The 14,156-nt window shown below is 35.6% G+C and overlaps 2 protein-coding genes across 2 annotated transcripts; one reads left to right on the top strand and one right to left on the bottom strand.

Moving 5' to 3' along the window:
* Positions 1-3,333: 3,333 nt before the first annotated feature.
* Positions 3,334-6,772, top strand: LOC129873339 (cathepsin B-like protease 2). The gene is made up of 11 exons (XM_055948416.1): positions 3,334-3,652; positions 4,320-4,373; positions 4,474-4,554; positions 4,804-4,960; positions 5,070-5,074; positions 5,169-5,243; positions 5,461-5,586; positions 5,700-5,921; positions 6,035-6,148; positions 6,246-6,281; positions 6,481-6,772. The coding sequence occupies exons 1-11, from the start codon at positions 3,584-3,586 to the stop codon at positions 6,607-6,609; spliced, it is 1,068 nt and encodes a 355-aa protein (XP_055804391.1). The 5' UTR covers positions 3,334-3,583; the 3' UTR covers positions 6,610-6,772.
* Positions 6,773-11,408: 4,636 nt separating this feature from the next.
* On the bottom strand, positions 11,409-13,145 carry LOC129872594 (uncharacterized). The gene has a single exon (XM_055947541.1). The coding sequence runs from the start codon at positions 13,143-13,145 to the stop codon at positions 11,409-11,411; it is 1,737 nt and encodes a 578-aa protein (XP_055803516.1).
* Positions 13,146-14,156: the final 1,011 nt, after the last annotated feature.

Below are 14,156 nucleotides of genomic sequence, written 5' to 3'. Positions count from 1 at the left end.
TCATGTTTTAGTTATACAAAGAGGCAGACCCACATTTGAATAAAGGGTACACGTGCCTTCGTTAACTTTAAATTTTTTTATAAATATATACATGTATATATCTAAATAAGGATCATATAATTAATTGTGCAACTTCAAAGACGTAAGCTGAATTGGTGCGTTGGTCCAATACTAATCATTACGCTTCTTCGCAAGCAAGTGTCCTGAGTTTGATTTTTGGTTGTTGTGTTTTCTTCTTGTCATTTTCTTTTCAAAAAAAAGGGCATAGTAGAAACCTCTTCGAACTATCAACCCTTCCAAAAAAAGGCATATTAAAAACCTCTTCGAATTATCAACCTCAAAGTTTATACCAAGGGTCAAGACCATCCAACCATATAGTGAACTATGTTACGTTTTTGCTTAATTTATATGTATTTCAACACATTCGATTTTATACTTGTTTGACAATATTTTCTGGCGAAGTATCGGCGCTTCAACTAACCCACATCTGCTTTTAGTAGTGCCTCCGTTGTCTTCGAATTCTGGGTTCGCCTCTTGCTTTACATACCTTAATACCAAATAAGTGTTCTATTAGTTATACATAAATTGAAAAAGTGTACTAAATAAGATAGCAATAATACAGAAATTATTAATGCATGCATTATTTTTTCTAATAAACTTTACTAAACGACCCCTAAATTGCATTTTCATCTTGTGAATTTAATTAGTAGTACATTTCAAAGTTTCCACTATGAATTGCATGTATAAGTGTCTGCCTGAATCTAGATTTAGTCAGACCTGACATTTGTGAGAAATTCAAAAAATATAATTGCTCCTTAATTCACGAACTCATAGAGTGCATTATAATAGATCAGTTGCTTGACTACGTGAACTTTCACCTTATTAGTGTACGATTCTCCACCTTGTAATCAATTTCTACATTTTCACTTTTTCTATAAATTAGGCTTTTTTTACGAGAAAAAAGTTTAGCTCTTTATAGAATCTATTGTTAAATTAGACAAAAGGTGCTCATGGTCTATAAACTTAAAAGAGTTATTTCTGCTCACCATTATTATTATTATTTTATTATAGAAAATAAACAAGAATACAAGATGCGCTTGAGAAAATAAAGTTACGTATGTTTTACGAAAGATATGAAATTTATTTAGATGTTTTTCAATCAATCAAAAGAAAGGGAGAGGAAAAAAACGTTACTATAGTGGAAAAAGAGACGAAAAGTAAGGGGATATGTTGTTTTGTACTCCCTTAATTCCAAATTAGTTATGATGTTAAGTTTTTTAAGAGACAATTTGATAATTTTTTAAATTAAATTAACTTAATTTTTATAACTTAAGATTAAGATAATAAAAAAATTATTAAAAAGATAATATAAGGTACAATTTTTTTCATGATAATTTGATTAAAAATAACATTTAAAATATTAATAAAAATTTAGATAAATTTAATTCGAGATGAAATATAATAATTAATTTAAGACGGATGAAGTAATTGTTTCCCATGGCATGTGCGCCGTAGCACACTTTTGTGAAGGAAATTTGTACACGTAACTCACGTCTCCACTACACTCTAAGGGAAAACAAAAAGGAAATTTAAACAAAAAAATTAGTTTGAATTTTACTTGGTATATCACTGGATTTAGTTTGGAAAGGATGAAACGTGACTTAATCAAATTCTATTATGTTTCTGTCACATATCACATTTACATATAGGTCCAAAATTCTACTATTTAATTATATACTTCCAGAATATAATATCACTCCAATTTTCAAATTTATTTTTACATCTCATTCACTCTCAAATAGTTTATCCAGCTTGTTGCTGTTATTACCTTAACGAAACAAATTTAATTTACAGAAGTTCTATTTCAAAATAGTCAAGAAGAGATTCTTTTATTTTTTTTTAACAAGGGTTTACCACTAATTAAAAGATGAACCAATAGTTTTACGAAGAAAAAATGGGGTTTGGCTTCGATTTCTAACTAAATTTTGGGAGATATGTTGATTTTTACTGTAATATCCATTTACTTCTTACCAAAAGTTAGTGTTTTTAATTTTTTACCCTTGAGTTATTATTTTATTCTTGTTTTAAATTAAGCATTTTGGCTTTCAATTAAATTAAAGATGCATTTTAATCCAATGATTAACGGAAACTAAGCGACATTGACTTCTGTTAAGGGCAATATCGACTGTGGCTGCACATGTAAAGTCCGTGTATGCACACCCATATGATTTTTTCCTCAAGCAATCTTACATGGAGACTTCAAAATTTTAGTGAATTTCCTCGTCAAAAAATTATTGTGTATATACAAAAATACTTTTCAAAAAATTATTGTGTATATACAAAAATACTTTTCAAAAAATATATATTTAACTTAAAGATTTTTATTATAAAATAATATATAAATAACTTATATCTTATCTATCTACCAAACGATTCCTTAGTGTACCAATATGGACACAAGGGGAAGGGGTGGGGAAGTATTAGGGGTGTGCATCGGTTGGTTTGGTTCGATTTTATAGGGAAAAGGCTCAAATATGTCATCGAAAAGACTCATTTATGCCATCTCCGTTTGAGAAAAGGCCCATCCATTACATTATTTGTTAACTGAAATGGCATAGATGAGCCAAACTTTTAACGGATGGCATAGATGAACCTTTTTTTTAAAGTTCGATGGCATATTTGAACTTTTTTCATTTTAAATAATAATTTAGTTGATGATGTGGCCGAATCATAATTGACCATGTGTACAAAATAGTTTTGCAAAATGGAAAATATTTTTAGTTAACAAATAATGGCATTGATCAGTCTTTTCTCAAATAAAAATGACATAAATGAGCCAAACTTTTAACGGATGACATAAAAGAGTCAATTCTCAAAGTTCAATGGCATATTTAAGTCTTTTCTCATAATTATAAGATTTCTTCAATAATTTGATGCGACAAGACAATAATATAACTTCATAAAATGCTCCTAAAATTAAAACAATGGTAACTAATATAAAAGAACTATACTAGTGCAATACAAATAAAAGAATTAAGATAATAACATGAATTGAATGTTAAAGGGCAAAAACCGTAACCAATAAAGTACTAATATTAATACTTAATTTATGTAGGGATAAAATAGTAAATTAATATTGTATTAATGGATTTTTGGTAAAACCAATATCGAATCAACAACCTTCTAATTTTTTTTATAAAATAATTAAAAACTCTTTAACTCAATAACAATAATTCGATAATATTTTTTAGGATAGCTTTTTGTACACCTAGGCAGTATTATTGCTTGTAAAATAGTCCAACTGGAATACCTAACATATACCAAGCTGTACTAGACTTTTGGGAAAGGTAACACACTAACTTGACCAAATTCTTTAATCCAAGAAAATATCTTATAGAACCAACCACCAGTAGCCATCATTTTCTTGTTTGATAAAGCCATCATTTTTATATTGTCAGAGAATGGGCCAATAAAATTGGTTGGTATTCTCCTTTTCTTTTTTCCTCTCTATCTTATATAATACACCTTTGAGATTCCTCCAATTCCACACCACAATTGGAAGGCTTTAAAAAAAGAAGCTAAGATGGCTATGACTCTGAAATCTTTAATTACTCCTTTGCTTTTGGGTGCTTTGTTTATCCTTATCTTACAGGTTTGTTTCTTCATTTTTCTGAGCTTGTCTATAGTACTATCTTTTATGATCTTTTGTGGATTGTTATTGCTTATTAAAGTGATGATCTTGTTTAGATCTGACACAGAGTTAGAATCTTTAGTACAGCTTTGACTTTTGAATTCTTGAATTTTAATGATTTTCTGATTACCTAAAGAGAAGACATGTTTCTGCAGCTTCAGTATGTGGTTTGATGCGAAATACTTATGTATTAGCTAACTTATGTGTTTCTTTTTCTACAGTGGACTAAAATTTTCAGGGGAATTAAAATATAAAGAAATAAACACAGGAAGAAACCAACGTAATTCAACATATAGTGTATATTTGCATAACTTTTCTTTGCCTATCTACATAGTGTACTGTATATATACATGAGCCTACATGAGAGAGTAATGCTAAATAATGGACTAGTTACAGATTCTGCTTGCTCTATGATTCATCATATTTTTCCATGTTATAGTGAATTAGACATGATGGATTTGCTAAATATTTTCTTAAAAAAACTAAATTAGGCTAAGAGTATTGTGATGTTGAAAATATAAATTGTGTAAGTGGTTCTTTAGTTCTTCGTTTGTCACAGTGTCATACGTCTTTGTTCCTTCAAGTTGTTTATTGATGAATAGAATCGTTGTGTTCTCGTGGAAAGCAGGTCGCTGCAGAGAAGCCAATATCTGAAGCTAAAGTTGAATCTCCAATCCTTCAAGTATGCTTTTTTTTTTTTCATGATTCAAGAAGATGTTATTGTCATTGTGCTCAGGTCAAATTTAAAACTGAGACACCTTAATTTTTGGATGATAATGTAGGACTCGATCATCAAACTTGTCAATGAGAATGCCGAAGCTGGATGGAAAGCTGCATTCAACCCTCAATTATCAAATTTCACGGTAAGACTATCGTATAGCTAAAGATTTAACTTCTAAATGCTAAACTTTTGCATTGTCATGTCATCTAAAAGATAACTTTCGATTACTTTCTATAGAAAGTGGGATCAGTAACCTTGAAAATAAGGCTACTTATTGACTAATAACAGTTTCATTTTATTTTAGTGGGATGTCTCATACGTCCCCATTCAATTTTGCAGCTATACACCGATAACATGCATTTATAATTATGTCCATATTTGGTTGTCGCAGGTTTCCCAATTTAAGCGCCTTCTTGGAGTTAAGCCTGCAAGAGAAGGTGATTTGGAGGGAATTCCTGTTCTAACTCATCCAAAACTTAAGGAGTTACCAAAAGAGTTTGATGCACGAAAGGTTTGGCCTCAATGCAGCACAATTGGAAGAATTCTGGGTCAGTTACTTCACTTTCTTGCTCTGTCCTTTCGAGCTATAATTCTATAATAGAGATTCTAATGTTTTCCATCTTTGCACATAATCACCGGGACAAATTTGCATCACAGATCAGGTGAATGTCTGCTACTAGTTTAGTTTCTTTCCGTTAAATGTGCTAAATAGCATATTTCAGGTTCTCTCTAGTGATCTAATTCTCTATATTTCAGGGACATTGCGGTTCTTGTTGGGCTTTTGGTGCTGTTGAGTCGCTGTCTGATCGTTTCTGTATCCGTTATAACTTGGTAAATTCTGTTGAACTGTGTGACTGCCAAACTTAAACTGTTAGATATGACACATTTTTATTTACTTACTTATATCTTCAACCCGCCCTATTATGTGCGAGCGTAATTCGATTTCACTAGCCAAGCACGTAACCACCACCTTATCTTAGCACACAAACTTGTGAAGTTTGACTGTAGTTACAGTCACTGATGTTTTAACTTTTAATGTGTAAAGCAGAGTATCTCTCTGTCTGTAAATGATCTCTTAGCGTGCTGTGGCTTTTTATGCGGGAGTGGTTGTGATGGTGGATATCCTATATCAGCATGGCGATACTTTAAACGTAGGGGAGTGGTCACAGAAGAGGTAAAAATGGTGACTTATTGTCACCTCAGTTAAATTACAGCTTTCTGTAAAACCATCTATAGTAGTGTGGGTCTTTATGATCAATCACTAACAAATTGAGTTTATGCTGGCAGTGTGATCCATACTTCGACACTACTGGATGTTCCCACCCTGGTTGTGAACCGGGATACCCTACTCCAAAGTGTCATAGGAAGTGTGTCAAAGGGAATTACCTTTTATGGAGGAAATCAAAGCATTATGGTGTCAATGCATACAGGGTCAGCCATGATCCCCACAGTATCATGGCGGAAGTATACAAAAACGGACCAGTTGAGGTCTCTTTTACTGTGTACGAGGTAACAAGGAGAAGGATTAATAGTGCAAAAGTTGGATATTGTAAATTGTTTCATACAGTTTTCAAATAACACATTGTATGATCTTATAACCTTTGTTGTCTCGTCAATCACAGGACTTTGCTCACTACAAGTCAGGAGTTTACAAGCACGTAACAGGGGGAAGCATGGGAGGCCACGCTGTTAAGCTTATCGGATGGGGAACTAGTGAGCAAGGAGAGGACTATTGGGTACGTTGATGTGTTCAAGTTGTCGTCTTCTATTTTCTATCGAAAATCATACATCATTTTGTCAAAATTTAATCACCTTCTTTATACTTTCTTGCAGCTCATTGTTAATTCTTGGAATAGAGGCTGGGGTGATGTATGTTATATCCTTGATTTTCTCCTTATGCTCTCACCAGTACTTCTTGTTGAACATGCACTGACACATATCTATACGACTTTTAACTTATATATAATGACAACGTAAATAAGATTTCCACCTGTTAAAGCAAGTTATTTACTACAGATCGTACATTGTCTGTGCACGTAAGTTAAACTCTATCTCTCCATGATGACAGGATGGATACTTCAAGATCAGAAGAGGAACAAATGAGTGTGGTATTGAACATGATGTGGTCGCAGGATTGCCTTCAGCAAGAAATTTGAATGTGGAACTTGATGATGCTTTCCTTGATGCCTCAATGTAAATTGCTATTTCTTCGAGGACATTACATAATAATAGTAGCAAAGTAATATGATACTGGGGATGACAAAAAAAATTATGGACTTCCATATTTATCTTGTCGATTTAATCTGTATAATTCATAATTAATACTTGTTCTAATAGTCACTTGTCAGTTTTCAATTTTATTACTTGGGAATAATATTTTTTTTTTTTTTAAGGGAAGGGACCCTACACGAGGCTCCCACCTCTCGTGCACAGTCAGGGGTTGAGCAGCACCCCCAAGCCTTATCATACATAAAATATAAAGATACAAGGAGGGGGACATAACCTTACCTCCGAATTAAGGTGGTTCATAAGTCTGCAAACCTACTAAGATCGGCTAACTCATCCTCGATACTAGAAAGTGCTTCCTAAATACTAGCAAAGCAGTAAACCTATGAGAGGACTCCTCTCGATACAATGCGACTAGGAAAAACCATAAATGAGGGAGACTCTCCCCTTCCATGTGAATACAATAAAGATACCTACACTAGTCCTATTCAAATAAGCTACATTTTATACATACCTAAATGAAGAAGATCAAGTATACGAAGCTACATCTTTCTCTTCCCAATTTTGTCATACCGATTTTGTCCAAGTTAGAAACATTAGAGATAAAAAAATGTTCAAGGAGGTTGTTTGATCCTTTTTAATCTTCTTCTCCTGAAGCTTGCCATTCCTATCTTGTCTAGCTTTATGTAGCCCTTGGTTTCTTGTGGAAGTTGTTGAAGGTTGTAGAAGTGTTGTGTATTATCAAGTGTATGGCTGTCCTTAGATAATGTATCAGCTGGAAAATTTGCTTCCCGAAAAACATGTTTGCATTGGAAGAATTCTAGCAGTTGGACCAGTTGTTGGAGTTTATTAACGTAGTTTTGAATGTTCCAGGGTGGTTTGATGTCCAGATTCAGCCACTTGATCACAAGTTCAGAATCTACTTCCAATATTACTCTATTATAACCATGTTGAATGCACCAATTAATGCCAAAACTGGTTGCCTGCACTTCCGCTTGATTATTGGTTCCAACTCCCAAAGGAGAGGCAAAAGCATATATCAGATTACCCTTATGATCCCTTACTATGCCTCCTGCTCCTATTTTTCCTGGGTTGCCTATGGCACTCCCATCAGTGTTAAGTTTAACTATGTTAGGGGGGGTTTGAGCCATTTAACCTGGATTACTTTTATGTCATGCTTACAGTTTTTTATCCAAATAATTAGATCCTTCCAAGCTGGTGGCCATGGGATATATGGAAAAGCTGTAATAATAAGCATGTATATTTCCTTGATTATATTGAACTTCACTCTAGTAGTACTAGATTTCTTTCCTCCATATTTACTTGCACACCTGTTCTTCCAGACATTCCAGCAAATAAATATAGGGAGGGCTTGCAACATGAGTTTATGTACAGCATTGTTTGGTTTGTAGGTCCACCATCTCATCAAGATGCCTCTAATGGAGTTGTGGTCCTGCATGATTCCCCCCCAGTTGGAGAAATATGTCCAGATGTATTTAGCAAAGCTTCCAAAGACAAAAATGTGATCTATGTTGTCCAAACCAGGCCTGTAGCAGCATGAGCACTCTGCAATTTCTCTCCCAAAAGAGATCAGTTTATCATTGGTTGGCAGTTTGTGTCTCAATGCTCTCCAAAGCAAGAATGAAGCCTTGAAAGGGATGTTAGTATGCCATGTCATCCTATCTGTCAATGTCTTGTTTTTTTTCTTTCTCACATTTTCCCAAGCTGATTTACAAGTGAAATTTCCATGTGATTGCAGCTTCCATTGAGCTTGATCTAATGTGTTTTGTTGGTACATGATTTTAGTATTGAGAATTGTGTGTATCATGTGTTGAGGGGCCTGTTGCCTGATTTTCTCTTCATTCCATTTTCCATTTGTCAAGAACATGGAGACAGTGGAGTTGTTGAATCTTGGAATATATTCATAGTGATTGGCTAGAGGGCCAATACCCAGCCAATCATCCCACCAGAAACTGCAGTTCCCTGAACATAAGGTCCACTTAATGTGAGGTTCTATGTCACCTTTGTTCTTCATCATGTTCTTCCATATGAGAGATTGGCCTGTGTGCCACTTTTTTATGACAGGATGAGCTCTTTGGCAGTATTTAGCTCTCAAGAAATCCCCCCATAAAGATCTCTTAGTTTTGAACAACCACCAATGTTTGTATTGCATTGCCAGGCATATATCTTCTAAGTTTTTTACACCAATACCTCCCTCCTCATATGGTAAGCTAAGGGTTTCCCAAGAGGCCCAGTGGTACTTCCTTTTCTCCTTATCCCAACCCCAGAAGAAGTCAGCAATAAGGCATTTTATTTGTTTCAAAGTGGTTCTGGTAGGGGTTATGGCAGATAACAGATGTATAGGAAGTGATTGAAGCACTGATTTGATCAAAGTGGCTCTCCCCCCATAGCTTAGCATCTTTGTCTGCCACCCTTGAATTTTAGCAATCACTTTTGAAACTATACTAGTGAAATATATGACCCTTTGTCTTCCTATATACAATGGACATCCCAAGTATGTCATAGGCCCATGAGTGCATTTATAACCAGTGATGGACACTACTCTATCTATTATATCATCAGGTGTATTGGTAGGGATTAAGATTTGGCTTTTGTCCTTATTAATAAGCTGCCCAGAAATGCCTTCATACATCTGAAGAGTCTTTATGATGAGTTGAAGGGAATACTTGGAAGTTGAGGTGAAAATAATAATGTCATCTGCAAAACTCAAGTGGTTAATTTGAGGACCCCTTTTCTCCATTTGAAAACCAGTGTATAGATAGTGCTGATGAAGGTTGTTTAACATTCTGGTCAGCACCTCTGCACCAAGAACAAAGAGAGCAGGAGAGAGTGGGTCTCCCTATTTGAGACCTCTTGTTGAATGGAAAAAACCATGCCTGCTGCCATTTATGATGACAGAGTACCAATTGTTAGACATTATTCTCCATACCATGTCTATGAAGGTTTCCCCAAATCCCATCTTTCTCATGACAAGACAGATAAAGGACCATGAGACCCTATCATAAGCCTTGGCCATGTCAAGTTTAATAACCACATTATCTCCAATTTTGGGTTTGTTTATGTTATGCATAATTTCTTGAGCCAACATAATGTTCTCAGATATGCTCCTTCCTTGAACAAATCCAGACTGATTATCAGAAATAAGATGTGGAAGGATGGGAGCCAGTCTGCTACTAAGGAGTTTGGAGATTATTTTGCTAATAAAATTGCTGAGAGATATAGGTCTGAATTCAGATAGTCTGTTAGGATGTTCAACTTTTGGGAGTAGAACCAGACATGCATGGGAGACGTATTTTGGGATGTCATGTCCATTAAAGAAAAACAGAATCAGCTCCAAAAGGTCCTCACTGATAATGTCCCAGCATACCTGGAAAAACTTGCCACTCATCCCATCAGGACCTGCAGCAGAAGTACCACTCATAGAGAAAATCACTTTTTGTAACTCCTCTTTAGTAGGTACCCTTTGCAACATGTGGTTTTGATTGTCACTGACCTTTCTAGGTATGTACTTAAGGAAATCTTCATTGATTTTCTTGTTGTCTGTAGTAAATATCTTTTCAAGGTAATGACATGCAGCCTTGGCAATTTCCTCATTTCCCTGAATACTATTACCCTGATCATCTTCAATTTTGTGAATATACAGTCTTCTCATTCTCTCTCTAATGATAGCATGGAAGTAATTGGAGTTGGCATCCCCTTCCTTAAACCAGTGGAGTTTAGTTTTTTGTTTGAGGATGGATTGCTCTATCTTTAGATACCTGATGTATTTGGCATTGATCAAGTTCAACTTGGTTCTATTATCTTCGGAGTTATCACTGATTATTGCATCCTCAGCCTCTCTAACTTTTGTCTCAAAATCAGTGATGAAAGAGAAAATATCACCATATTCTTGTCTTGACCACCTACTCAGAGTGTTTCGCACTCTTTTCATTTTTTCCTGAAATCTTCTCATAGGATTTCCTGCAGCAAGTTTTCCCTAGCACGTTTTCACTACATCAAGAAAGCTATCATTATCAACCCAGCAGTGTAGAAACTTAAAATACTTAGTGGCATTGTTCTGTCTCTCTGCACACTCCATGAATAAAGGGCAATGGTCTAATCCAGTGGAAGCTAAATGAGTAATAGTAGTCATAGGCATCATGTCTAACCACTTATCATTTACTATAGCTCTATCTAGTCTCTTCCAAATCCTGGCATCATTATCTCTGTTGTTACACCATGTATACTTTGCACCATGAAAACCCAAGTCTATGAGTCCACAAGCTTCAATAGTACTTATGAATTCAAAACTTTTGTTCATGTTGTAGGGTATGCCCCTCAGCTTCTCTTCAATGCCAGTGATTACATTAAAATCCCCTATGGTACACCATGGTTTGCCTACACTGGAATATAACAGTAGTTTATCCCAAAGATCTCTTCTCAAATGATCTTTACATTTAGCATAAACAAAGGTTGTGAGATAGGTAATATGCCATGTAACATGTTTGATCTCACAGGTAATCTGCTGCTCATCCTGATCTATAATGGAACATGTTACATCTTTATTCCACAAGAGCCAAATTTTGTTGTTGGAATTATGAATAGCACTGTCCATATTAAGCTGAATTTTATGGGAATTAAGGTGTGATTGGTTTGAGAATGGTTCAAGAATTGCCATCATAGATATATTGTGATAGTCTTTGAGTTTTTGGAGTCTATCCAGTGAACCCTGAGTATCAATACTCCTTGCATTCCAACATATGGTATTAATCATTGAGACTTATTTGATTTGGACCTTGTTTTGATGCCACTTTTGCAAATAGCATTATCAGAACTTGTTGTGTCATCCTGTTGCTTCTTTTTCCTATTTTCTTGCTGACCCCTGGTAGAAAGAGCCCTCTTTTCCTCCTCTTCTTTTTGAACCTCATCATATTGGTCAGGATCTTTCTCATCCTCAGAATGTGTGACTCTGTATTCATCTGTTAGTTCTTGTGGAGTAATTTCCTTATTAAGGGCACATTTTCCAGTATCCGGTTTCTGAATTTGCAAAGCTGTCACATAGATGCCTGCATGTTCCACCACCAGTACATCATGTAAGCTCTGTTGTCCTGATTGCATTTCTTTGATAATTTTCTTTTTCAACGCATCCCTTTTCTTCTTACTAAGGGCTAATGTAGACTTGTTGTTAAAAGCCTGAGGACTCTCATTTTGCCTTTTTGGATCAGGAGGTTCCTTATCCATTGTGTAGCAGTCCTCTTCTTGTTGTGAGTGTTCATTGTGCCTCTCCTTTCTGGTTACAGTTGTAGTAGTTACCTCTGTGGTAGCAGGAGCTCTAATGTCTTTCCTAGGGTCAACCAAAGTACTTTCCCTCCCTCTGGTAACCCCTTCCTGCAAGTTAGTGGGTTCCTCCTGTATTCCCCCATCCTCACCTCCATGAACTACAACAGCTACATCATTCTCAACATTAAAATTATTGGGGGAGCCATGGGGCTGTGGGAGAGATAAGTCAATACCTGGCTCCTTCATTTTTGTAATATTGCAGTCATCCTCAAGTGTATCATTTGTGTCAGCATTTAAACCAATAATAGGGACTTGGGGGTGTGGGAGAGATAAGTCAATACCTGAATCCTTCATTTTTGTCGTATTGCAGTCATCATTCAGTGTGTCATTTGTGTAAGCATCTAAATCATTAATGGGGACTTGGAGGTGTGGGAGCGATAAGTCAATACCTGAATCCTTCATTTTTTTTTTGTTGCAGTCGTCATCCACTGTGTCATTTGCATCAACATCTAAGCCATTAATGGGGACTTGGGGGGATGGGAGAGATAAGTCAATACCTGTTTGCTTTGCTAGATTCTGCTTTGATTGAACATTCTTTTGTTGTTCCTTTTGTCTTGGTTTTTTCTGAATTTGCCATTCTTGTTGTTCCTCCTTGTTTTTGTTCCTATTTTGGTGTTGTCTTTGTCTCCCAGCTTGATTTTCTTTTGTACCTGTATTAGTTAAAGATATATTTTTCTCAGGCATTTGTACAGTGGTTAAGGGACATACCTGGTTGTCATCTTCTTTCCTGGTTTTATTATTCCTTGCTTCTTCAGCTTCTTTCCTTTCTTCATCTCTCCTCTTGACATTACATCTTGTCATAGTATGTCCTTGATGCTTACAATAAGAACAGTATTCAAGTAAACCTTCATATTGTATAGCTTGCCATTTGCCTTTATTGTGATCCTCTTCATCAATTCCTAACCATACATGTTGAGGCCTTTCCTTGGTGATATCCATTTGTATCCTTACTTTTGCAACACTGCCTCTAGTTTTTTTAAGAGATGCTGCATCCAGGTACAGGGTTTTACCAATCGGGTCTAAAAGGGTGGTTATAAACTCTTTATTGTAACAATGCCACGGTAGTTCTGGTAGTATGACCCAAACTAGTACGATAGGAGTTTCCTCCTCTGGCCTGAAGGTTGGAGTCCACAATTGTAGTCGCATAAGTTGCCCATCAATATACATTTTCTATTTATTCCAAACTGAAATATGATCTTCCTCATTATCAAGATCAATGTAAATGTGTCTTGCATTGAAATGAGCAATTTTGACACCTCCGGTGAGTTGAGTCTGCTGAATAAAGCTTCTTCTGATAAGCTCTATCCTTGGCATTGTATTGGTGAATTTTCCTATTAAAGTATACTTACATCTAGACGCAAGTTTCACAAAAAAGTCTTTCTTTTTATAGATTATAACTGGTAGGCCATGTCTTGTGGTGTAGACAGGAGGTGAAATATTAATAGGCGCTTCAGTTCTATTTTGGTTAACTCTTAGTCTAGTCGCATAAGTTTGTATAACTGTGAATGGACTTGGTTCTGGGATAGAATCTGTTTTGGAGCTCTGCAACTGAGGTAGCTGTTTTGGTTTTGTGGGAGGTTTGTCATTTGAATTCTGCATATTTGGTTTATACTGAGGGTTGTGTTTAACAAAGTTGGATGTTAGCTTGGTAAGATCATGAGGGAGTTGAGTCTTGTTAGATGCTGAATTGTTATGATTAATCTTGGTACTGTTATTACATGCATCAGTTTTTCCTATATTGTCCTGAGTATCAGTTTCTATAGCGATAGGATTCAACTCATTTTCACCCTTATTTTCCTTATTATTCTTAACCTCTTGTTGTACAGAATGGGTTACCTCTTTCGACTTATGTTCAATCGGAATAGATACACTCTTACTTGGATTGATTTGGATATTGCTCTTTGTCGTTTCTTCACTGTCGACATTCGACTGTTTCGAGATCCTTTCCTGTGAGGCATTTCCAGCACCAGTTGATACGCTCGCCGAGTCCTCCACATTTTGTGTACCTGTGTCGAATCTCTTCAAATTCAAGAAGTTCTCATCTGAGTTAGAGAACTCTTTATCAGAAGAACCACTCTCAGTATCCGAGTCACCTTGGTTATCCCCAGATTTTCCGATTGGGAGTGTGAAATCGTTTGAGATTTGTTGTGTATCTAATTGTTTAGAATCAGACTCCGC

The sequence above is a fragment of the Solanum dulcamara genome, chromosome 11, assembly GCF_947179165.1.
Source record: "Solanum dulcamara chromosome 11, daSolDulc1.2, whole genome shotgun sequence".
NCBI lineage: Eukaryota > Viridiplantae > Streptophyta > Magnoliopsida > Solanales > Solanaceae > Solanum > Solanum dulcamara.
This window is presented reverse-complemented; position numbering and strand designations above follow the sequence as displayed.

What these genes read in the sequence shown, in the direction of transcription:
- LOC129873339 (XM_055948416.1), top strand. Translation starts at nt 3,584, where the DNA reads ATGGCTATGACTCTGAAATCTTTAATTACTCCTTTGCTTTTGGGTGCT. An exon ending in CTCAATTATCAAATTTCACG is followed by an intron (nt 4,555 to 4,803) that starts GTAAGACTATCG and finishes TGGTTGTCGCAG; the next exon opens with GTTTCCCAATTTAAGCGCCT. An exon ending in AGCAAGGAGAGGACTATTGG is followed by an intron (nt 6,149 to 6,245) that starts GTACGTTGATGT and finishes ACTTTCTTGCAG; the next exon opens with CTCATTGTTAATTCTTGGAA.
- LOC129872594 (XM_055947541.1), bottom strand. Translation starts at nt 13,145, where the DNA reads ATGTATATTGATGGGCAACTTATGCGACTACAATTGTGGACTCCAACC.